Below are 17653 nucleotides of genomic sequence, written 5' to 3' on the forward strand. Positions count from 1 at the left end.
GCGCTCATCGTGCGTGCGCATGGAGTCCTTCATGACGCGCGCAACGAGACGGGCCTCCTCCTCCTCCGTCATGCGAGGAGGTGGTGGTGGCAAAGGAGATGGCGAAGGCGACGGCGTGGGCGTGACGCCGCGCATCCGCCTACGCCCGCGCTCCTGGGGAGCAGGCGCTGCGCGCTCCCGACGTGGCCGCCGCGGCCCCGTCGACGTGCCGGCGAAGAACCAGGCACGCCTGGTGTCGTGCTCGTCACGAAACCAGATGTCCCAGAGCCCGGAGTCGGGGGCGTACCTGGGGTCGTAGAAGAGGTCGTCGGGGAGGAGGCGGCGGCGGCGCTCGATCTCCTCGTCGCGCGCACGGCCGCTCGTCGGGACCGGCGGGATCGGGACCCGGTCGGCGGAGAGATGCCAGTTATTGGGGAAATGGACGTCGCTCCAGGGGAGCGGCGTACTCGTATCCCAATAACGGCGGCACACCGACGCGTGGATGTAATGCCGGTCGCGCTCGCCGGCGGACGTGGGCGCGATGGAGAACCCGGGCGGCGCGGGGGCCCGGCGTGGTGGCGATGGCGACGCGGGCTCCTCCTTCTTCACCGAGCCGCGGCAGCGTCCCGACGAGGAGCCAGCCTCGCGGTCGTGCTTGCCTTTGCGGCCGTAGTTCCATAGCCCCATGGCTGCGGGCGGCCGGCCGGCGAGTTCTTGGCTAAGGTTTGGGACCGGCGCTGTCGGGTTTCGAGGAGGCCGCGGGGTGGCGTGGGGCAGTGCGGACGACGACCGGTCCACGGTTCCCACTTAAAGAAGGATGGCGACCTTTCGATGTGCGGATGACAGGTGGGGCCGCCCGCTCGTGCGCATTGATGTGGGCGGGTGGGAGGTAGGTGGCCGCCTGCCACGCGGCCCCGATGCGGACGAGGCGTGCGTCCGTTTGGCGTCCGCCGCAATCCAAACCCGGCGCAAGTTTGCGCTCGAAATGGGTCGGCCCGGACACAAAACTGATAAGATGGGTCCGGGCCGTCGCGCGCTGGGCCGCCTCGTTTGTCCCTTTTAACCCAAACGAACGGGGCCGGACAGGATGGGGTCGCGCGATGGAGTTGGCCTAACAACAACTACTCCGTATGTCTGGGACCCTGGGTGGATAAATTACATTCAATTTTCCGGGTGATTACATTAATTAAACAAGAACAAAAAAGTCACTAGTACTAAGCTAACTACACTGGTAGTCTAGTACACTGGTGCCACGTGAGGGGGCGCCCGCGCCGGCGGCTGGACGGCGTTGCTGCTGCTGTGCTGGTCGGAGCTGTTGGGTTCTTTGGCGGCTGGGAGCTCGAAGGGGCCGAGGCGGTGGTCGCCGAGGCGGGACTTGTAGGCGGCCTTCTTGTACTCGGCCCAGGTGAACTCCCTATACAGGCTCCGCTCACCCTCACGCATCAGCTCCGGCAGCGGCGCGATCCGCTGCGCCGGCGCCGGCCCGCCGAAGTAGATCACCGACAGCCGCGACTGCTGCCCCTCCGCCGGCGCCACCACCCGGTGCTTCACGCTCTGGAACCGCCCGTTCGTCAGCACCTGAAATCCACCGAAAAATGTCTCACGTCAGAATACATGCGTGTAAAAACACTCTGTGGCGTACTGGTGCAACAAATAGTACTGCCACTGGAGTTATGCAGGTGGTAGGGCACACGCAGGCCACACGGTGGTCGCGCGGCAATGAGTTATCGGGCGCAACTTGCACCCTTTGCGCGGTACGTCGTTGACAAGAACGGAGGGTGGGTCGGGCGGGACGCCAGCTAAATAATGCGCCATGCCAAACCAGACCAAACATGCAAGCGCACATCTGCATGCATGCGTGCGCGTCCATGGATCCCAGGTAGGAGTAGATGAATGGGGTAGGCGGCAGAGGTAACAAGTGAGTGTGTGGTGGTAATGGTGTGGTGCCTACCTGGAGGGAGTCCCCGACATTGACGAAGAGGGAATCGGGGTCGGGGGCCACGGGGACCCAGCGGCCGTCCGGGAGCATGATCTGGAGGCCCCCGGTGCGGTTGGACCGGAGCACGGAGATGATCTGCGGGTCCGTGTGCTCCCCAAACCCCGTCACGCCGCGCTGCCCCGCCGCCAGGGGGCAAGGGCACGGCGGGTAGTGGTTCACGCGCACCAACTCGTCGGCTTCGTCCGGCGCCACCATCCGCCGCAGCACGCCGCGGTGCTCCTCCGCGACGCCGAGCCCATCCGCCATGAGCTCCAGCACCCGCGCTCCCACCTCCCGCACCGCGTCCGTGTACTCCTCCAGCGCCGCCCGGAGCAGCGGCGGCAGGGAGGCGGCGGCGACCGAGCCAGACCCGACGGAGAGCAGGATGTACTCGAGCCAGCCCACGTCGCCGTTGCAGCCGATGCTCTTGCTGCCGTAGCCCAAGGGCCGCGCCGACGCCTCCAGCTTGTCCTTGTGCGGCAGCGCGAAGAAGGCCGCGGCGCGTTCCTCCAGCGCCTCCGCGAGGGCCGCCGGCACGCCGTGGTTGGTCGCCCTGAAGAAGCCCACGCCGCGGCACGCGTCCGCGACGGCCGCCGCAGCGCCCGGCGCCGACAGGTCGACGCTCGGCACCGCCGCCGCCGCCGCATTCGCGCATTTCACCAGCGGGATCGTGTCCACCGAGATGGGCACCGTGATCGCCACCATGGCCGGCAGACGATCTCGCAGAGCACCCGATATGTAGTGAAGCAAGCAGAGGAGGAGCAGAAGAGAACAGAGGGACAGGGGATGAGCTGCGAACGTTTGCGGTTGTGCTCATCTGACGGGGTGACGACCCCTCGTATATGTAGGCGACATGAGCTGAGCATTGATTATGAGCTGCAGTAACTAACCAACAAACCAACCAGTGCTCACTTTAGTTAGTTTGGTCGAGCGAGTGAAGTGACGTGGCTGCCAGCATGCACGCACACAGTAATGGGCTTATAGCCCGCTTACATGACACATTTGCCTGGATACGGCTCCTTTGACGTGCCGTTGGTACACTGGCATGTGGACCCGGGCCCACACGTTCAGGCCATCGACCAAGCGGTTGGTTGGGACTGTACGGTTCAAGGGCGTCTCTAATGCATCCAGGCCAAATTTTTGGTCTAAAGAAAACACAAGACTTCTTCTTGTTATCGAGAATTTCATTCGGTTGAACAAAGATTCAGTTTCTCTTTTTTTACTTTTCACATAATAATATCTTTTTTTTCTTTGAGCATCACATAATAATATCTTGGGGCGTGTATATGGAGGCTATATTAGGTCTGCCACATACAACAAATACTGACATGGAGAGGAAAGAGACAGAAAAAAAGGGCTCGCCTTCTCTTTTTTCTTTTGTCATCCCTTAGCATAATATTTCTCAGCATATATTTAGTTAGTAGAGATAAACTAAGAGATAATCCATTGTACATAAATTTTTATTACATATCCAAATTACGTGGCATACACATCAATTTTCGAGCTCCATTATTATCTCCTACATTTAAATGGGTCTAAGGCTGAATCCGATTAATTTGATTTCAATTTATTATGATTAAGATAAGAATATCTTACCAACCATGGTAAATGCTCTTATTTACAATTTCATGGAAATTAAAGCTAAGGGAACGGTTTGCCCTTGTCATTGGAGTAGCAGGGATTTTCTCTGAAGAATTTATTGGGTTGAACGGACCAGTTTTTTCTTTTTCTTTTTTGTTCACATAAAATCTCATTTACCTTTCCAGGAAGATTAAAACTAACTAACGGAATGATCATTGCCCCTGTCATCGTGCACCAAAAGTTTTTTTCTTACTTTTGTAGACAATGCGTACATGGTTGACCCGTACACACACGCAAAAGGAAATGCGAGTTGTGTCCAAGTGTCATCTATGTGGTATTAGAAAGGTCAACAGGTGATAGAAGGCGGTGGGGACGATGCGGTACAATAAAACCATGGATTTAGGGCCTGTTCGGTAGTTGCCCAGCTTCGCAAAATCTCCAACTCCCGCTCCGCATGCCAGTTTCCAGCTTCTACCGGCCGGAGCATCGCTAAGAAAATCGTTTGGTGAGATGGATCCGGCTTCTATTTTTTTATACAGGCCGTCAGCCCAAGAAGGAGAGAAGTTGGCCCGTTAGTGAGGTAAGGTGGCCCGTTCAGGGGATATAACATATGGGGAGAGTGGGGAGACAATATAACGAACCGGTATGTGCCCCTCGAGTCACTTGGCGGTGGCATTCGTTCGTAAATTCGGCTAACTCCAGATCTCGTTTTTCCTGGAATCACCCAAGACGCTGCTCCAGCTTTTTATACGTAGAACCGCATCAGATCTGAGAAGCCAGCTTCCAGGAGCCGGACTGTTTGGTCCAAATCCATCGTGGATTTCGTGGATCTGGAAGCTAGGGAACTACCAAACAGGCCCTTAACCCAATGCATGGGATACCTATTCATCGTATTAATTTTCTCATTGTAATTACAATGAACATGATGGCACCAGAACACTGGCTAGGGATCTTTCATTGACATCACTGAAAGAACAATGTAGAGATTTTTTTTGGAAAAAGGAGGATGGCCCCCGGCCTCTGCATCAGAGTGATGCATGCAGCCATTTTATTAAGTAAAGTATGGAACGACATGTAGAGAATGTATGTACCAAATCACGACATACTGAATTTCACTTGAATGAGTGAATGATAGAACTTTCCTTGATGATTATACAATTGTCATAGTTGTCTAAGTCCCACTTTGTTAGTTCATCGTTGCTCCCCGCGCATCTGAACTTTTTGCTAGAACTATGGCAGTGGTAAGATTGTCGTTCATACCTGCATAAAAATTAGGGTCTAGGGTTTTTGATCCATGAAATATTTCGTGACATTACTGAAGTATCACATGAATGGTTATTTCTTAAGAAGCTAGGGTATATTAGGTAGAATATATATAGCATTTATATGTGCTAGGAAAACATGTAAGGGCCATTGCCCTCCCCCCCCCCCCCCCCCCCCCCCCCCCCCCCCGGCGTATTGCATGCTAATTCTGGCGAGATATCAAATTGGCATTAAACATTGCAATAGAATGTTAATCATTTCTGACACACGAATATTAGCGTGGAGAGCATTTTATGAGCTCGAGCCAATAGCCGAGGCATCCATGCACCTAGCCATTATCGCTTTGACGGCTAGCACGGATCCGCTCATCACCGCTAAGTAGAGCGGCGACAGGGCGGTGCTGTTAATCTTGGAGGCCAAATCCGATGCCGTGGAGACCACAACCTCCACTATGACGTCATGGTTGTGCCTTGCCACCAGGTGCCGGGTGGTTTCCTTGGCCTTCTTCCCGCCAAGAATGCTGCTACCCCCGAGCGCCATGTCACATCCACGATGAGAGATAAAGTAGTGCCACAACCTGCCCTCTCCGCACAGTCTAGCGGTGCGCTACTTCAAGTTTAGAGAAGAGGGAAGGTCCTTGCCACATAACTTTGTGGCAAGCTCCTAGACCAACTTGTTGTGCCCTTGCTCTACGGTTAAGTGGATGAGATTGTTCCCCTACACACTAATCTGGTGTATGACACACTGCGCATGCTGAATGTGTGAAACAAACAAAATAGTTATATTGATTTTCTACTTCTTGAGCTTTTGTCAGAACTGTAGTAGTGGTATGATTGTTCATTACATTACCGAAAGACTACATGAATGGTGTGTTATTCGTTAAGAAGCTAGGGTACATTAGGTTGAACATATATAGCATTGCCATGTTGTAGGGACAATATGTAAGGGCCATTGCACCTCAACCCGCGGTGTTCCGTGCTAACTCCAGCGAGATATCAAATCCTCATTGTAAGACTTTGTAGAAGAGGATGATAAAGATGGTGTGCTTGTTTATTTTGATAAATGGTCAATATGGTCAGGCCCTTCTTCACCCTTGCCCTCCGACCATGGATGCGTCAGGCCCAAGCGGTTAGTATGCACACCGCGTTCCGCGTCAATGTGGACCTGCATGGCGTCCCGACACAGGGTGGAACATTGCAGGGTGGGAGACGCCCCCCCCCCCCCCCCCCCCCCCCCCCTCACAAGTCACTCGTGGGGTGCGAGATCAATACAGTTCCTTTGTGCTTATGTTTTTTAGACTGCCAAAGCGCCCATGCATTGCAAGGGATCCTGAATAGATTAGTACTTGTTCACAAACTTAAAAAAATCACTGAATTTTTTTGTATACTTCATTAAATATATGTTAGGTTTCACCAAAGTATATTCGGCTTGTTTGGGTAAGGTGTGAGAGGGATAGGGTTGGTCTAGAAAAACAAAAGGTTTTTCTATAAGGACTGTGATATTTGGCACACGTGTGCCATATAAGCAAAACTGCCACACCTCTACTTCTTTCATTTTAAAGTACCACACGATCCCTCGTCCTTTGACCCCGCCTCCTCCCAAACGACCTCGCAGGCTCGCCCGAGAAACCTGCTTCTCCCGCACATTTCGGGCGCCCACCCCCGAGAAAACTGCCACTTCTTCACGTTGACCACATGATTTCTCCTCAGGACAAAGTTACCATGGTATTCGTATGCAAGTTATCAAGCCTGTGTTGCATAACTTACCGTGCTATTTACATAGAACGTACCAGGTATCTATGCTTCAAGAACTACATCCCTTCAAAGTTACCACTGTGTTTTGTACACAAGTTATAAGGTCTTCGATGTGTAAAATACCGTGGTACTTACACATAAGTTATCAGGGTATATGTACATCAACCTCCCCCCGGTCAAAGTTACCATGAGGGATTGTACATGAGTTACCGGGTCTACAATTCGTATATTATCATGGTACTTGCACCTAAAAACCTGGGTGTGTTTCCATAGCTTTTTCCATAGGTCAAAAATTACCACAATGTTTTTGCGTAACTTATGACGCCTATAGCATGTGTGCCCCTCATGACACTAAACATTATGTGACTTTCGCGTGGCACGCCATGTGTTGTGTTCATCCAAGAGGCCCACGCGCGAGGCGAGTGTATGTTTTTAACAAGTTTCCTTTGATAAAAAAGTTACCATCATGTTTATATTGCAAGTTATCGGTTATGTGGTGCTTATATTATCATGTTATTTACACAAAAAATATTAGGGATGTTTTGAACAACTTTTTCCCCGGGACAAAAAGTTATCATGGTGATTCTAGGTAACCTATCAAGCCCGTAGTGCTTAAAATATCATGCTATTTACACAAAATTTATTAGGGGTATGTTTCAGCAAATTCCCCCCCCCCCCCCCTTCACGGGTCAAAAACATATCGTGGTGTTTAGTTATCGCAGTGCATATGTTTTCATACTATTTACACATAAAAATGCCAGGGGAGGGAGGTATACACCGTGCTATTTACACAGAAGATACCGGAGTATCTTTTCAGGAAAAAGATTCCCTACGGTCAAAGTTACCATGGTGTTTGTACCTCAGTTTTCAGATGTGCGCTGCGTATATTACCATCTATTTACACATAAATTATCGGGTATCTTTTCACATTTGTCTTCCCCAATGGTTAAAGTTACCACGATGTGTGTCTAAATTATCAGGTCTAGGGCGTGAATGTTATCGTGCTATTTACAGAAACTACCGGGGGGCGGGTTCAACAAATTTATTCCAATGATCAAAGTTACCACGAACATGTCAAAAACAGTATTTCCCTTAGCTTGCTCAGTAATGAGTGTCATAGGTGAGGTGGTTAGCTCCCTTTGTTGATTACCTGCAGACCAGAGATCAATTCCTAGTCCAAGCATTATTTTTGCCGAAAATCGGGAAGGCGCGTGGGCCATAATTGACGATTACGAAAATTAGGAAGGCACGAGCGGGTGTGCCCGATAAAATCGGGGAGGAGGGCGTGCGGGAAAGGAAAAAAATCGGGGAAGGACGTGCGGGAAAGGAAGGAGACCGGAGGCGTGCGGGAAAGGAAAGAAATCGGGAGAGTGTGGCAGTTTCGCAATCTGCCAAACGGCTGCCATATACATATTTCGTTTCTATAAATGTGATTTCGTTTCTATAAATGTGGAGCAGAGTGACCAAGGTCATTTTTGTGTGCAAATATGCAACATCTTGTCTCGCATGCATTAGATGCAAATTGGATAATCAGAAGTGACGAATGCAATATCGCCAACTAGGTCTTTTATTAGCTTTTAATTTATGATTTTATGAAATTTGTGGCTAAGTGGTACTCCTATGACCAGCACAATACTAGCAGTATAACTTTTCTTAGGAACTTCCAAACTCAAGATTGTCAAAGTATAGCATATTTTTATGAAACTACAACATCACTGCTCGCAAGAAAAAACACATCATCTGTTTTTAGGAGAATAACCACGTCTACAGCTACAAAACACTCGCTAGCGGAATTTATCAGTCATTAGTCTTCTAAGGGGATTCACTGTCATTAGTAGCCCTGAAATCTTGAGCTGACAACATTCTTGTTCCTTGGGCTAAACATGTCGGGCCAGAGAGTGTGGCTTGTTCATCAGTTTGGGCTTCGGCTAATCTTACGAATGGCACGGCCATATTTAGCGCCAAGCATTACGGCTCGTTGAGAACTGACTGGATTCGGTAAACATCTGGAAGAAATTTCTGCAAACCAGTGAGCAAAGGCTAAAGGGTCCAATGCTAAAGCGACGTGGGTGTCCTGCTCCCGGAGAATGACATTCGCCTCTGGGTGCAAGCTACAACTACTGAAGAGATTGTCCGTAGCCCATGCCTGCCCCTTTCCCGTGGGTTTAGGCCCTGATTGGATTGGCGTTTCACGGCACATATCCCTGCAAAATATACAGACCTCCGTCGGTCGTTTCTCTTTCCCGCTGAAAATCACGTGTGGCCGATATTATACACGTGTAAAATAAATACAGGTATTTAGAAATACACCGATGCCAAGTGGAGCCTTAGCATTTTTCGGGGGGCCTCTGATGAGCGCCGCTGTTACATGATCCGTACGTGGCTCTCTGGCTACTGCTCGATCGATCGAGTAGGGAACCAAGGGTCCCGGACAAGATGGGAGACGGCGTGACCGGGCTAAGGAAAGGAAAGCGAGCACCCATGGCGCGTGCGTGATGGGGTTGAAAGGCCGGCCGGCCGGCCGGCCAAGTGTGTCCGTGGAATAGAAAATTCTGGGGGCGTACGTGCACATACCGGTGACCACTGGCCATGGGGCTAACCCTGGTCAGGCAGGCATGCACCTCCTCGTGCCTCAGTTGGCCCCGTGCCATGTGTTGTCGACGCGACGACGCGCCAACAAGCAGGGCCGCACCCCGCTGCTTAATTAGCTGGCTGGCTGGCCCCTCCGGTGGCAGGGGAAAGGTGGCGACACGAGTCCGACGGCGGCGCGCGGGATGCCCGCGGCGTCGTCGGCGACACGCGTCCGTCCGGCCACCGTGTGCGGGCGTACATTATTGGATCCACCAAATACCGGAGTCAAACTCGAAGCCGCAGGCGCAGGACGCGCCCACGCGCACACTGCTCGCTGTCCAGTGAACAGCAGAACACGTATTGCCGGCTGATGCCACCGACTGTCGGCGGCGCAGTACGTACGTATCGATCGCCGGATAATGGCGCCGTCCGCCGTGACCGTGTCCGTGGTGCCCGTCAGCCGGCCAAGCTGCACATGCCGGTTAATGCACGCGTGTTTAATTGTTTTGTAATTTAGTAGGACAATTTCGTGGCAGGAGGAAGGAGGCGATGCGGCGCTCCGAGGTCGAGCCAGAGCTGACGACGATGTTGCTCGCCGTGTCTAAGGACTAAGGAGGAGGCAAATCCGGGGGTTAGGAATTCTATCAATCTGTCTTTTTTTCTTCTCTCGCAAGTCAATTAGGGCAAAGTCTTCTGTCCTCGATCTTCACCAACGAGCCGGTAGATTCGTGCCTTCTCTGCCTACCGCTTTGGCTAGCAATTATGTTAGGGTTTTAATCCTCGCAAGGACATCCTCAGACAAATGGCGGCACTTTCTTCAAGTCAGTCTTCCGGGCTCAGGTCCTCCTCGATTTCATCCATCGGGGGATTACACGAAGCTCCGGCATAGATTCTTGTCCATTACTAGGATGGCGAGATCAGGGTGAGGTTATGATTTCTCATCCTGTGTATGTGGATCTGGTGTCAGGTTCTTCAGATCAATTAAAGGGTTCAAGGTTGATAACTATGACTCCAGGGAATTGGTCCTCCGGGACATGCGCACAAACACTTATAGGCTATCACTGAGGAGGTCAAAGTCAGGCCAACTCTGATATAGGATCGACGGCAACAACACTTTGTCGCCTTTTTTTGGCAGAGGCAATGGTGGTTCGTTGGTCCAGAATCTTTAATGCAACTCTTATTATGTTTGAACTGTTTTATACTTTTGGTGAACTTTTACAATAGTTCTAGATCCTTTTTGTAGAAAAAAAAAGAATCCAAGGGTTAACCGGCGTGGGTAGAGGGCCTTTCAGTATTAGTTTCCTCTCAAGTCAGACAATGTCCTCGTCACAGGACACGGGCACGAAGCAAACCAAAGACAAACGTTGAAGAAGGAATAGTTGAAGGAGGAAAGAAAGCCGAATGAAGAAGGAAAAGAATAGTCCTTGTATTTTAATCCAGTGGCACGAAAGATCAACTTTTTAAAATATACTCCATTTTTGAATGACTTGTAGAGCATTTATAGCCGGATAGATCAAATCCCGCCCGTCAAACGCGTGCGGACGCGCCGCTTCTGGGTCCAGTGACCGGGCAGCTTTCAAATTTTCGCCTTTGCATAAGAAAACCTCATACTTTTACCCTTAAAATCACACAAACCATTCAAAGTAAACATGTACGTAGTACGTAGATCAACTAAACATGCACTAGACTACTTCGTTTTCATCGGAGATGACCACCATCTCTGTTCCGGGCTTCGGGTACATGGGCGGCAGACGCATCTCCGGCTCCGTGGCGGCCTCCGCCTCCATCTCTGCTTCCACCTCATTGAAAAGCGTGTTAGTCTCCGTTTGTTGTTGCCGAACCGCCGGTTGGACTCCACGTACGCCTCATCTTGGATGGACTTGAGGATGGCGTTTGTTCCGCCATCTCCACCGATTGGGTGACCTCGAACGCCGCCACGGTGTCCTCCATGGGGAAGCCCGCAACCGACGATGGCTCCTCGTCCTCCTTCGGATCCGCCCCCTCCATGGGTTCCGGCTGCTGTTCCCCTCCCCTTCCTCTCCACCTCCTCCTCCGGCTCGGTGACTCCGGAGGCAGGTCGACTGTGATCCGGGCTGCGCGCCCCGCCTCACCTCTCCCAGATATCGTCCTGAATTTGGAACCGGCGCCCCGACGTTAGCATAGCGTACATAGTCTTCTTCTGCTTGGCCATGGCGGAGGCGGACCATGAGGGAAGAGGGAGGCGGAGAGATATGGATTGGCTCGGGCTTGTGGCACTAAGAGGGAGGAAGAGGATGTGGCTTAGGCTGGGAGACGCCGTCTAAGTTAAATAGAAGAGCTTTGGCCTTGAGCGGCGAGTCGGAGCTGCGTCACGGGGTGTTCACACCCCCACCAGAGAAGATGCCCGTTGAATCGTTGGGTTTCCATACGATTTTCTGCGGGACCCAACCGTCAGTCCGACGTGGCAGACACGCCCGGGTCTCCTCATATTGCCTCAAATTTGGGTTAGATATGAGGGGTGTCGGTTAGCCCGGACGTTTGAGGCCGGTTTGTGATGTCCGGGTGGCTGTGGTTTTTTTTTATCCGTCAGTGACCGGGCGCTTCGTTCGGGTGTTTAAGACCTGTTTAAGGCGCTGTAGATGCTCTTATGTATAGTCGGTATGTTGCTACGGCGTGCTGCAATCCACTATGCATCGAATCTATGTATTGGTAGAGTCGTGGAGACCAGATGCAGGAGGCGACGGGCAGGTCCTAGGTGTAGTACTACTACTAGGCACTAGCTCCGTGCTCCGGTGGGGCGGCTCGCTGCTGGTGACGAGTTGCATCGGTAGATCGCACTAGCCCGCACAGGAATGTGATCCTGATCCATGCAAGATAATTCAAGTCGTACGTTACGTACAATGTCGATGGCGATCACTCGGCGGGAGGGACACAATTGCAGTCAGGACCCAGGGCGACACGTACGTGTATGTGCACACATGCATTATCGATCCATGCATGTCTCTCGAGCTGGCAGCTACCTGTATGCGCCGGAGCGCCGGCCCGGTGCATGCATCCACACTCCACACTATAGCCCGGCTCAGCGTTGCAAGGTTCTGTCAGGCCACGTGAACGGGCCGGGGTCGCCGGCCAAGAGCAGCGTAAAAAGCTCCCATGCATGTGTACGTGTGCTCGATCTGGGTGTCGGGGGCGGTGCATGAACTTGGCCACGACATGCACCATTCATGCGTACGTAGCGTCTAGGAATGAGTCTACCTAGCTATACCTGCAGACACGTCGTTGTCGCCCTATCCCCTAGCTCGTTTCAGTCCCTTGCTGTGGCCGGCATGCCAGACACGACATTGATAGAGCAGCAAGTGCGCGCGTGCCCACGTGAGCGTGGCGAGGCTACGACTGGCCCGTCCAATGGAACATCAACACGTCGACGGCGCCATCAGCCGGCATGCTACTTCTGGGACGCATGCATGCATCGGCGTATTAATCGCTATAGGTGCTGTGCTGTTTCCGCTTCTTTGCTGAAAACAGCATGATACGAGGTTTGGTACACTCATCTTTCCTGGCAAACAGGCCGGTCCTCGTTATTAGAGGTAACTATTTCCCTCCTATAGATTTTTTTTAAAAAATCAAACTTTAAAAACTTTGACCAAGTTATTAGAGGTAACTATTTATATCTTCAATACCAAATATATAGAGTATGAAAATTCATCTTATAATGAATCTAATGTTATAAGTTCGGCATTCTAGATGTAAATGTTTCTTCCGAAATTTGGTTAGAGTTTGTGATGCTTGACTTTTCAAAAAATCTATATGGACTGCAATATGGAACAGGGGGAGTATGTACTACTAATAGTCTAAAACACAGGGTCCTTGTAACACCAAAATAATAGTTAATATATGCATATATTTAGGATGTTGTGCATCCAAAAGTAAATTTTCATATTGTCAAATAATTTATGAATATACTTAATTTTTCATCTTCTCATTAATAGTGTGAGGTACAAAGTCACAAATGATGGTGTCAATGTTAATCTCATTCAACAATTTATTTTTCTTTCCTCACTTTTGGATGTAAGTTTTAAAGACGGATGATGCAAAAATGTGAAGAATATAATGGTGTGGTATCCTATGCATCCGTCTAGGTTTGTACTTAGTACTACCTCCGTACAGGTTTATTAGGCCCCCTCATTTTGCGCTAAAGTTTGACCTATAAATTTAACTAATAAAAATGTAAAGTATATGTTACAAAAATTATACCTTCAGAAAGCTCTTTCAAAGATAAATCCAACAATGTATTTTTTGTAATATATACTTTATATTTTAGTAGCCATATAGATGGTCAAAGTCTGACTCAAAATAGGTGGGGTGGGGGGGGGGGGGGGGGGGACGATAAACCCGGACGGAGGTAGTAATTGACTCAGCAGTTAGTGTATTTGTTGTTCTTGCACTAGGTGACGATAAGGCGATCGTCGATCAGCCCAGGCAAGAAACTAAAAAGGCAACGAAGACAAATTACTCACCAGTAGGCAGTTCTTTATTAGTGTAGATAGTTAGTGGCTCTAACAAGATTTTAAACGCTGGTAATTTCTACAAATAACAGTGGCGTCCTAGGAAAGGGGTGTGCCGCCTTACTCTTGTATCTTTTAAGGCGTCCAGAGTAGAAGCCACACCAATGGCCACCATGGGTAGTATTGAACAAAATATCACTGGGGTTGCAGGAATCAGCGACGCTAGTGGAGCTCGTACTATCATAGGGGAATGGGACTTAAGGAGGCGCCACTGGTGGTTTAAAAATTGGTAGGGTCTTTCTTAAGAGTGGCGTTTTGGCACATGGGAGCGCGCTCTTCTAGTTTTTAAAATGTGTTTTAGACATATTTTGAAATGTTAAAAAATTTCAAACAAAAAATTGGGACGTACATCTCGATATTGTACATGCTCACAAAGCCATTTCGCAAAAAACCGCAACTTATGTGTCGCGTGTGAAAAAGACAAAATCCGAATGCCGGTATGGTCCAGGGTCCTACCCATGGTGGTGATGGGCCCCATGTAGGTCCCATATGATGGGTTCTTGACCCTACCTGGAATAGGTGACCTCATCAGATGTGTCGGCTTCGTGGTCGTGCCGGCGCGACGCGGCCGTGGCGGAGCTGGTGATGTCCTCTTCGTCCCCGCTCTTGGCGAACACCTCATCCGTCACCTCGTCCATCTCCTTGTAGGAGGCCTATAAATCCGGCTAATACTGAATTTTTGGCTTTCGGTGGGCCACGGTCATCGGACGTGGGCGTGGCAGCGGTCCGGACGCCTGCAAAGCCCCACCCGCCCCCGGCCCCTCACACATTTTTCCTTTGCGGGTTTTGGCAAGTATATATACTACTATATTAAACTGGCTAAGATAGGGGCTCCCTCCCATTTTCAATTTTTTTAGAGTGCTATGTGAAATCGGCATGTGGCAGTTAATGTTAAACTGGCTAAGGTAGGGGCTCCCTCCTTTTTTCCTATTTTTTTAGAGTGCTATCTGAAATTGACACGTGTCAATGAACAGTGTATTGTATGACCAGTTCCCATGAATAGTAATTGAACAAATTAATTAAGCGCAAACAGTAATCTCGCATGGAATTGTAATCGTGGGCGAACAGTAAGAACGATGAATACTACTGCTTACGAACAGTGCTCCACGTGAACAGTGTTTTTATTTATAAAAATGCAAGTACACTTTTTTAGGTGAATGCGAGCACACTTATATTACAAACAGTAATTAGTTGAACAATATTACATGTTAATGTTATTTCCTTATGATGATTTGAACACAAAAATACAAACCATTTTGTAAAAATCTGAAAATTTTATACATCAAAGACAAAAGACCAGTCTGTGCAAATTTTTACGCTGAGATGACATCCGAGAAGCTCGATAAAAAATTAGAGCTCAAATTAGCATCATCATTTCCCTTTTCCCCTTTTTTCTTCCCCCGGTGCTTTATGTAAGAACGCACATATTTTTCAGGCGATCACCTCTTTGAAAAAGTCTTCACGAAATCTTTTCTTTTCTGGACCCTGTTTCTCCTTTTTGAAATTTTTTAGGCTCCAAGAACTGGCAGTGGACAATGCATCCCTTCTCATAAATCTACAATCTACATAATGAGAAGCACAAATAAACTGCATACATTTGTAATACTTACTCAAAATATATTATCAAATAGCACCCTGTCCCCCCCATCCCCCCCCCCCCCCCCCCCCCCCCCCCCCCCCCCGCCGCCGAGCGCACCGCAGGAGCTAATGGCCTGTCGGACACGGATTGAGCACCACCTGCCCTTCTTCTTCACAATCATGCAGCAACCCGACGTAGATGGGAGGCCGTCGCCTTGAGTTCGCACTGGCCTTCATGCGGGCCAAAGGTGGGCGAGCTCGGCCCGCGCGAAGGAAAGCCGCCGCCAGCTCCCTAGGATAGTTTCGGCGGCGCACTGCCGGAGATGGGACGGTCCACGGGCAGGCCGCCACGATCGGGCTAGGCGATAAGTCAGCTGACACAATATGGTTCCTGGCCATGGATATTGTCGAGAAGGCAAACGACCACCTGGGATGTCTGTGGGCCACGTCCTCTACGATGAAGTCATGAGGTACTGCAAGAATTTTTGAATCACAACCGCTTCATTCTCTTCGCCGACCACAATACATGCTCCTGTAAATACTCTAAAGAAATTAAGTTTTGTAGTTGAGATAAAGATAATTTTTCCTTATGTTCTGAGCAGTTTGTGATCTACCTGTATTAAAAGGTGTAAGCAAATAGAAGAATGAGTAGAAAATGATACACCCATTTGCTCATTTGAAAGGGATGCCATGCACATGGCAAAAAAAAAGCCGAGTAGGAGATCAGGAAGGTTGATGCCAATATAGACCAACCCAGTATGCCACTGAAATTGGGACAATAAATTTGGTAACTTCAACTACCCCCAAGGAAAATCGGAGCACCGTGGGCGCTACGAAAATGCTCAACACTAGGAAGTTAGGTTTTCATCTGTGCTTTACAAGTTATAATATCTTTTCTTCGCAGATTCCATCTCTTCTACAAACTGATTTACAGGTTATCACACGATAACATATATGCACTGATTACTTTGCAGGAAATACAATGTTTTGCTCTTTATAGCCTTCAAGATACTGAAATATGTGATGTAAAACTTTTGTCTTTGTTCTCATGTGGACCGTTGAAAGTGCCACTTCATTACACTGTTATTAGTTATTTAAGTTATTTCTTTATTAAAATCATCTGCATTATTGTTCCCAAGTAATCTTATATTCTACTCCCTCCGTTTCTAAATGTAAGTCTTTTTATAGATTTCAGTAGGGACTACGTACATATGTATATAGACATATTTTAGAGTGTAGATTCATTCATTTTGCGTCGTATGTAGTCCATATTGGAATCTCTAAAAATACTTATATTTAGGAAAAGAGGGGGTATGCAATAACCAACATGATTGGCCTTCGACATGGGATTTGTATTAGATGTTCGCACTTTGATACAGATTATTTTGAGCAACATTTACATTGAAATATATTTTTTTCAACAAAATTTGTCTGGATAATTTATAAGTATTACTTTCCCCTGAATTTGCAGTCTGGAGTTCATCTACTATGGTTCACCTAATCACGTATGTCACCTATGTTTCAATCTACGAGGCTTAATCGCATGGTCTTGTGGCTAAAAGATCAACATGCTGCAACCTGCTTTACACAGACAATGACATAGTATAGGATGAGCCTCCACATGCACTTGCTGCTCATGTTGTTTTTATCGTATGCAGGCTCGGAAGTTGTGATCCTAACCAAAATGTTATGCTTTGTGCATGATGGCTCCCCTGTTTCTGTGTTCATCTCTTTCAAATATTTTGGTCGTGTTGCTTTTAGCATTTTTGGTTTGTCACTTACTTTGTTACATATCTTCTTGCTAACAATAGGCATTCCATTGAAGTTTGAAGGTTATTTGTAATGTCTGAACTCTTCATTTTTGTTACTGTTCATATGATGTTTGTCTGTCTACAAGTTTCGTTACTACTTAACGCATCTGCATATATATATGTGTGCAGACTTGAGTACGGTCCGAGATAAAAAAATATATTAAATCCAAATATGATGCATCGTTTGCACTCAGTGCTTTTCACTTCAATTAGTTTTCTTTCGCGGAACAGTTAGTCACTTCAATTTGTCTAGAGAGCCTGAACGATGCTTTGTTTCATATATTTTCCGTAATTTTTGTGTGTGTACAATATGGATTTGCTAATAACTATTTTATCCTCATAAGATGCTTCAGATGTTAATTTTCCTCGTTGATATGTACCAAATATGAGATTTGTGGCATATATTACCATTATTTCATTCTACAAGCAAAGGGAAGGTAACCACTCTTAATGTAAGCGGTGAAAGGGAGCGACTAGATTTCAATCGACTGAATATAATATTACGGTCTGTCACTTTTTTGCTTTTAAACAGCTACGAGCTGATGCATGCAAAGACGACTCTCCTGCATGCGGTTGCCCCGTCCATGCCTAAGC

At 48.7% G+C, this 17653-nt stretch overlaps 1 protein-coding gene across 1 annotated transcript; it reads right to left on the reverse strand.

Annotated features, from left to right (window-relative positions):
- Positions 1 to 1126: 1126 nt before the first annotated feature.
- On the reverse strand, positions 1127 to 2750 carry LOC109782554 (gibberellin 2-beta-dioxygenase 3-like). Its single transcript, XM_020341177.3, has 2 exons — positions 1931 to 2750; positions 1127 to 1557 (listed from the first exon to the last, which is right to left on the reverse strand). Exons 1-2 carry the CDS (start codon positions 2660 to 2662, stop codon positions 1216 to 1218), a joined length of 1074 nt encoding a protein of 357 aa, XP_020196766.1. The 5' UTR covers positions 2663 to 2750; the 3' UTR covers positions 1127 to 1215.
- Positions 2751 to 17653: the final 14903 nt, after the last annotated feature.

Source organism: Aegilops tauschii, chromosome 1 (assembly GCF_002575655.3).
Source record: "Aegilops tauschii subsp. strangulata cultivar AL8/78 chromosome 1, Aet v6.0, whole genome shotgun sequence".
Taxonomy (NCBI): domain Eukaryota; kingdom Viridiplantae; phylum Streptophyta; class Magnoliopsida; order Poales; family Poaceae; genus Aegilops; species Aegilops tauschii.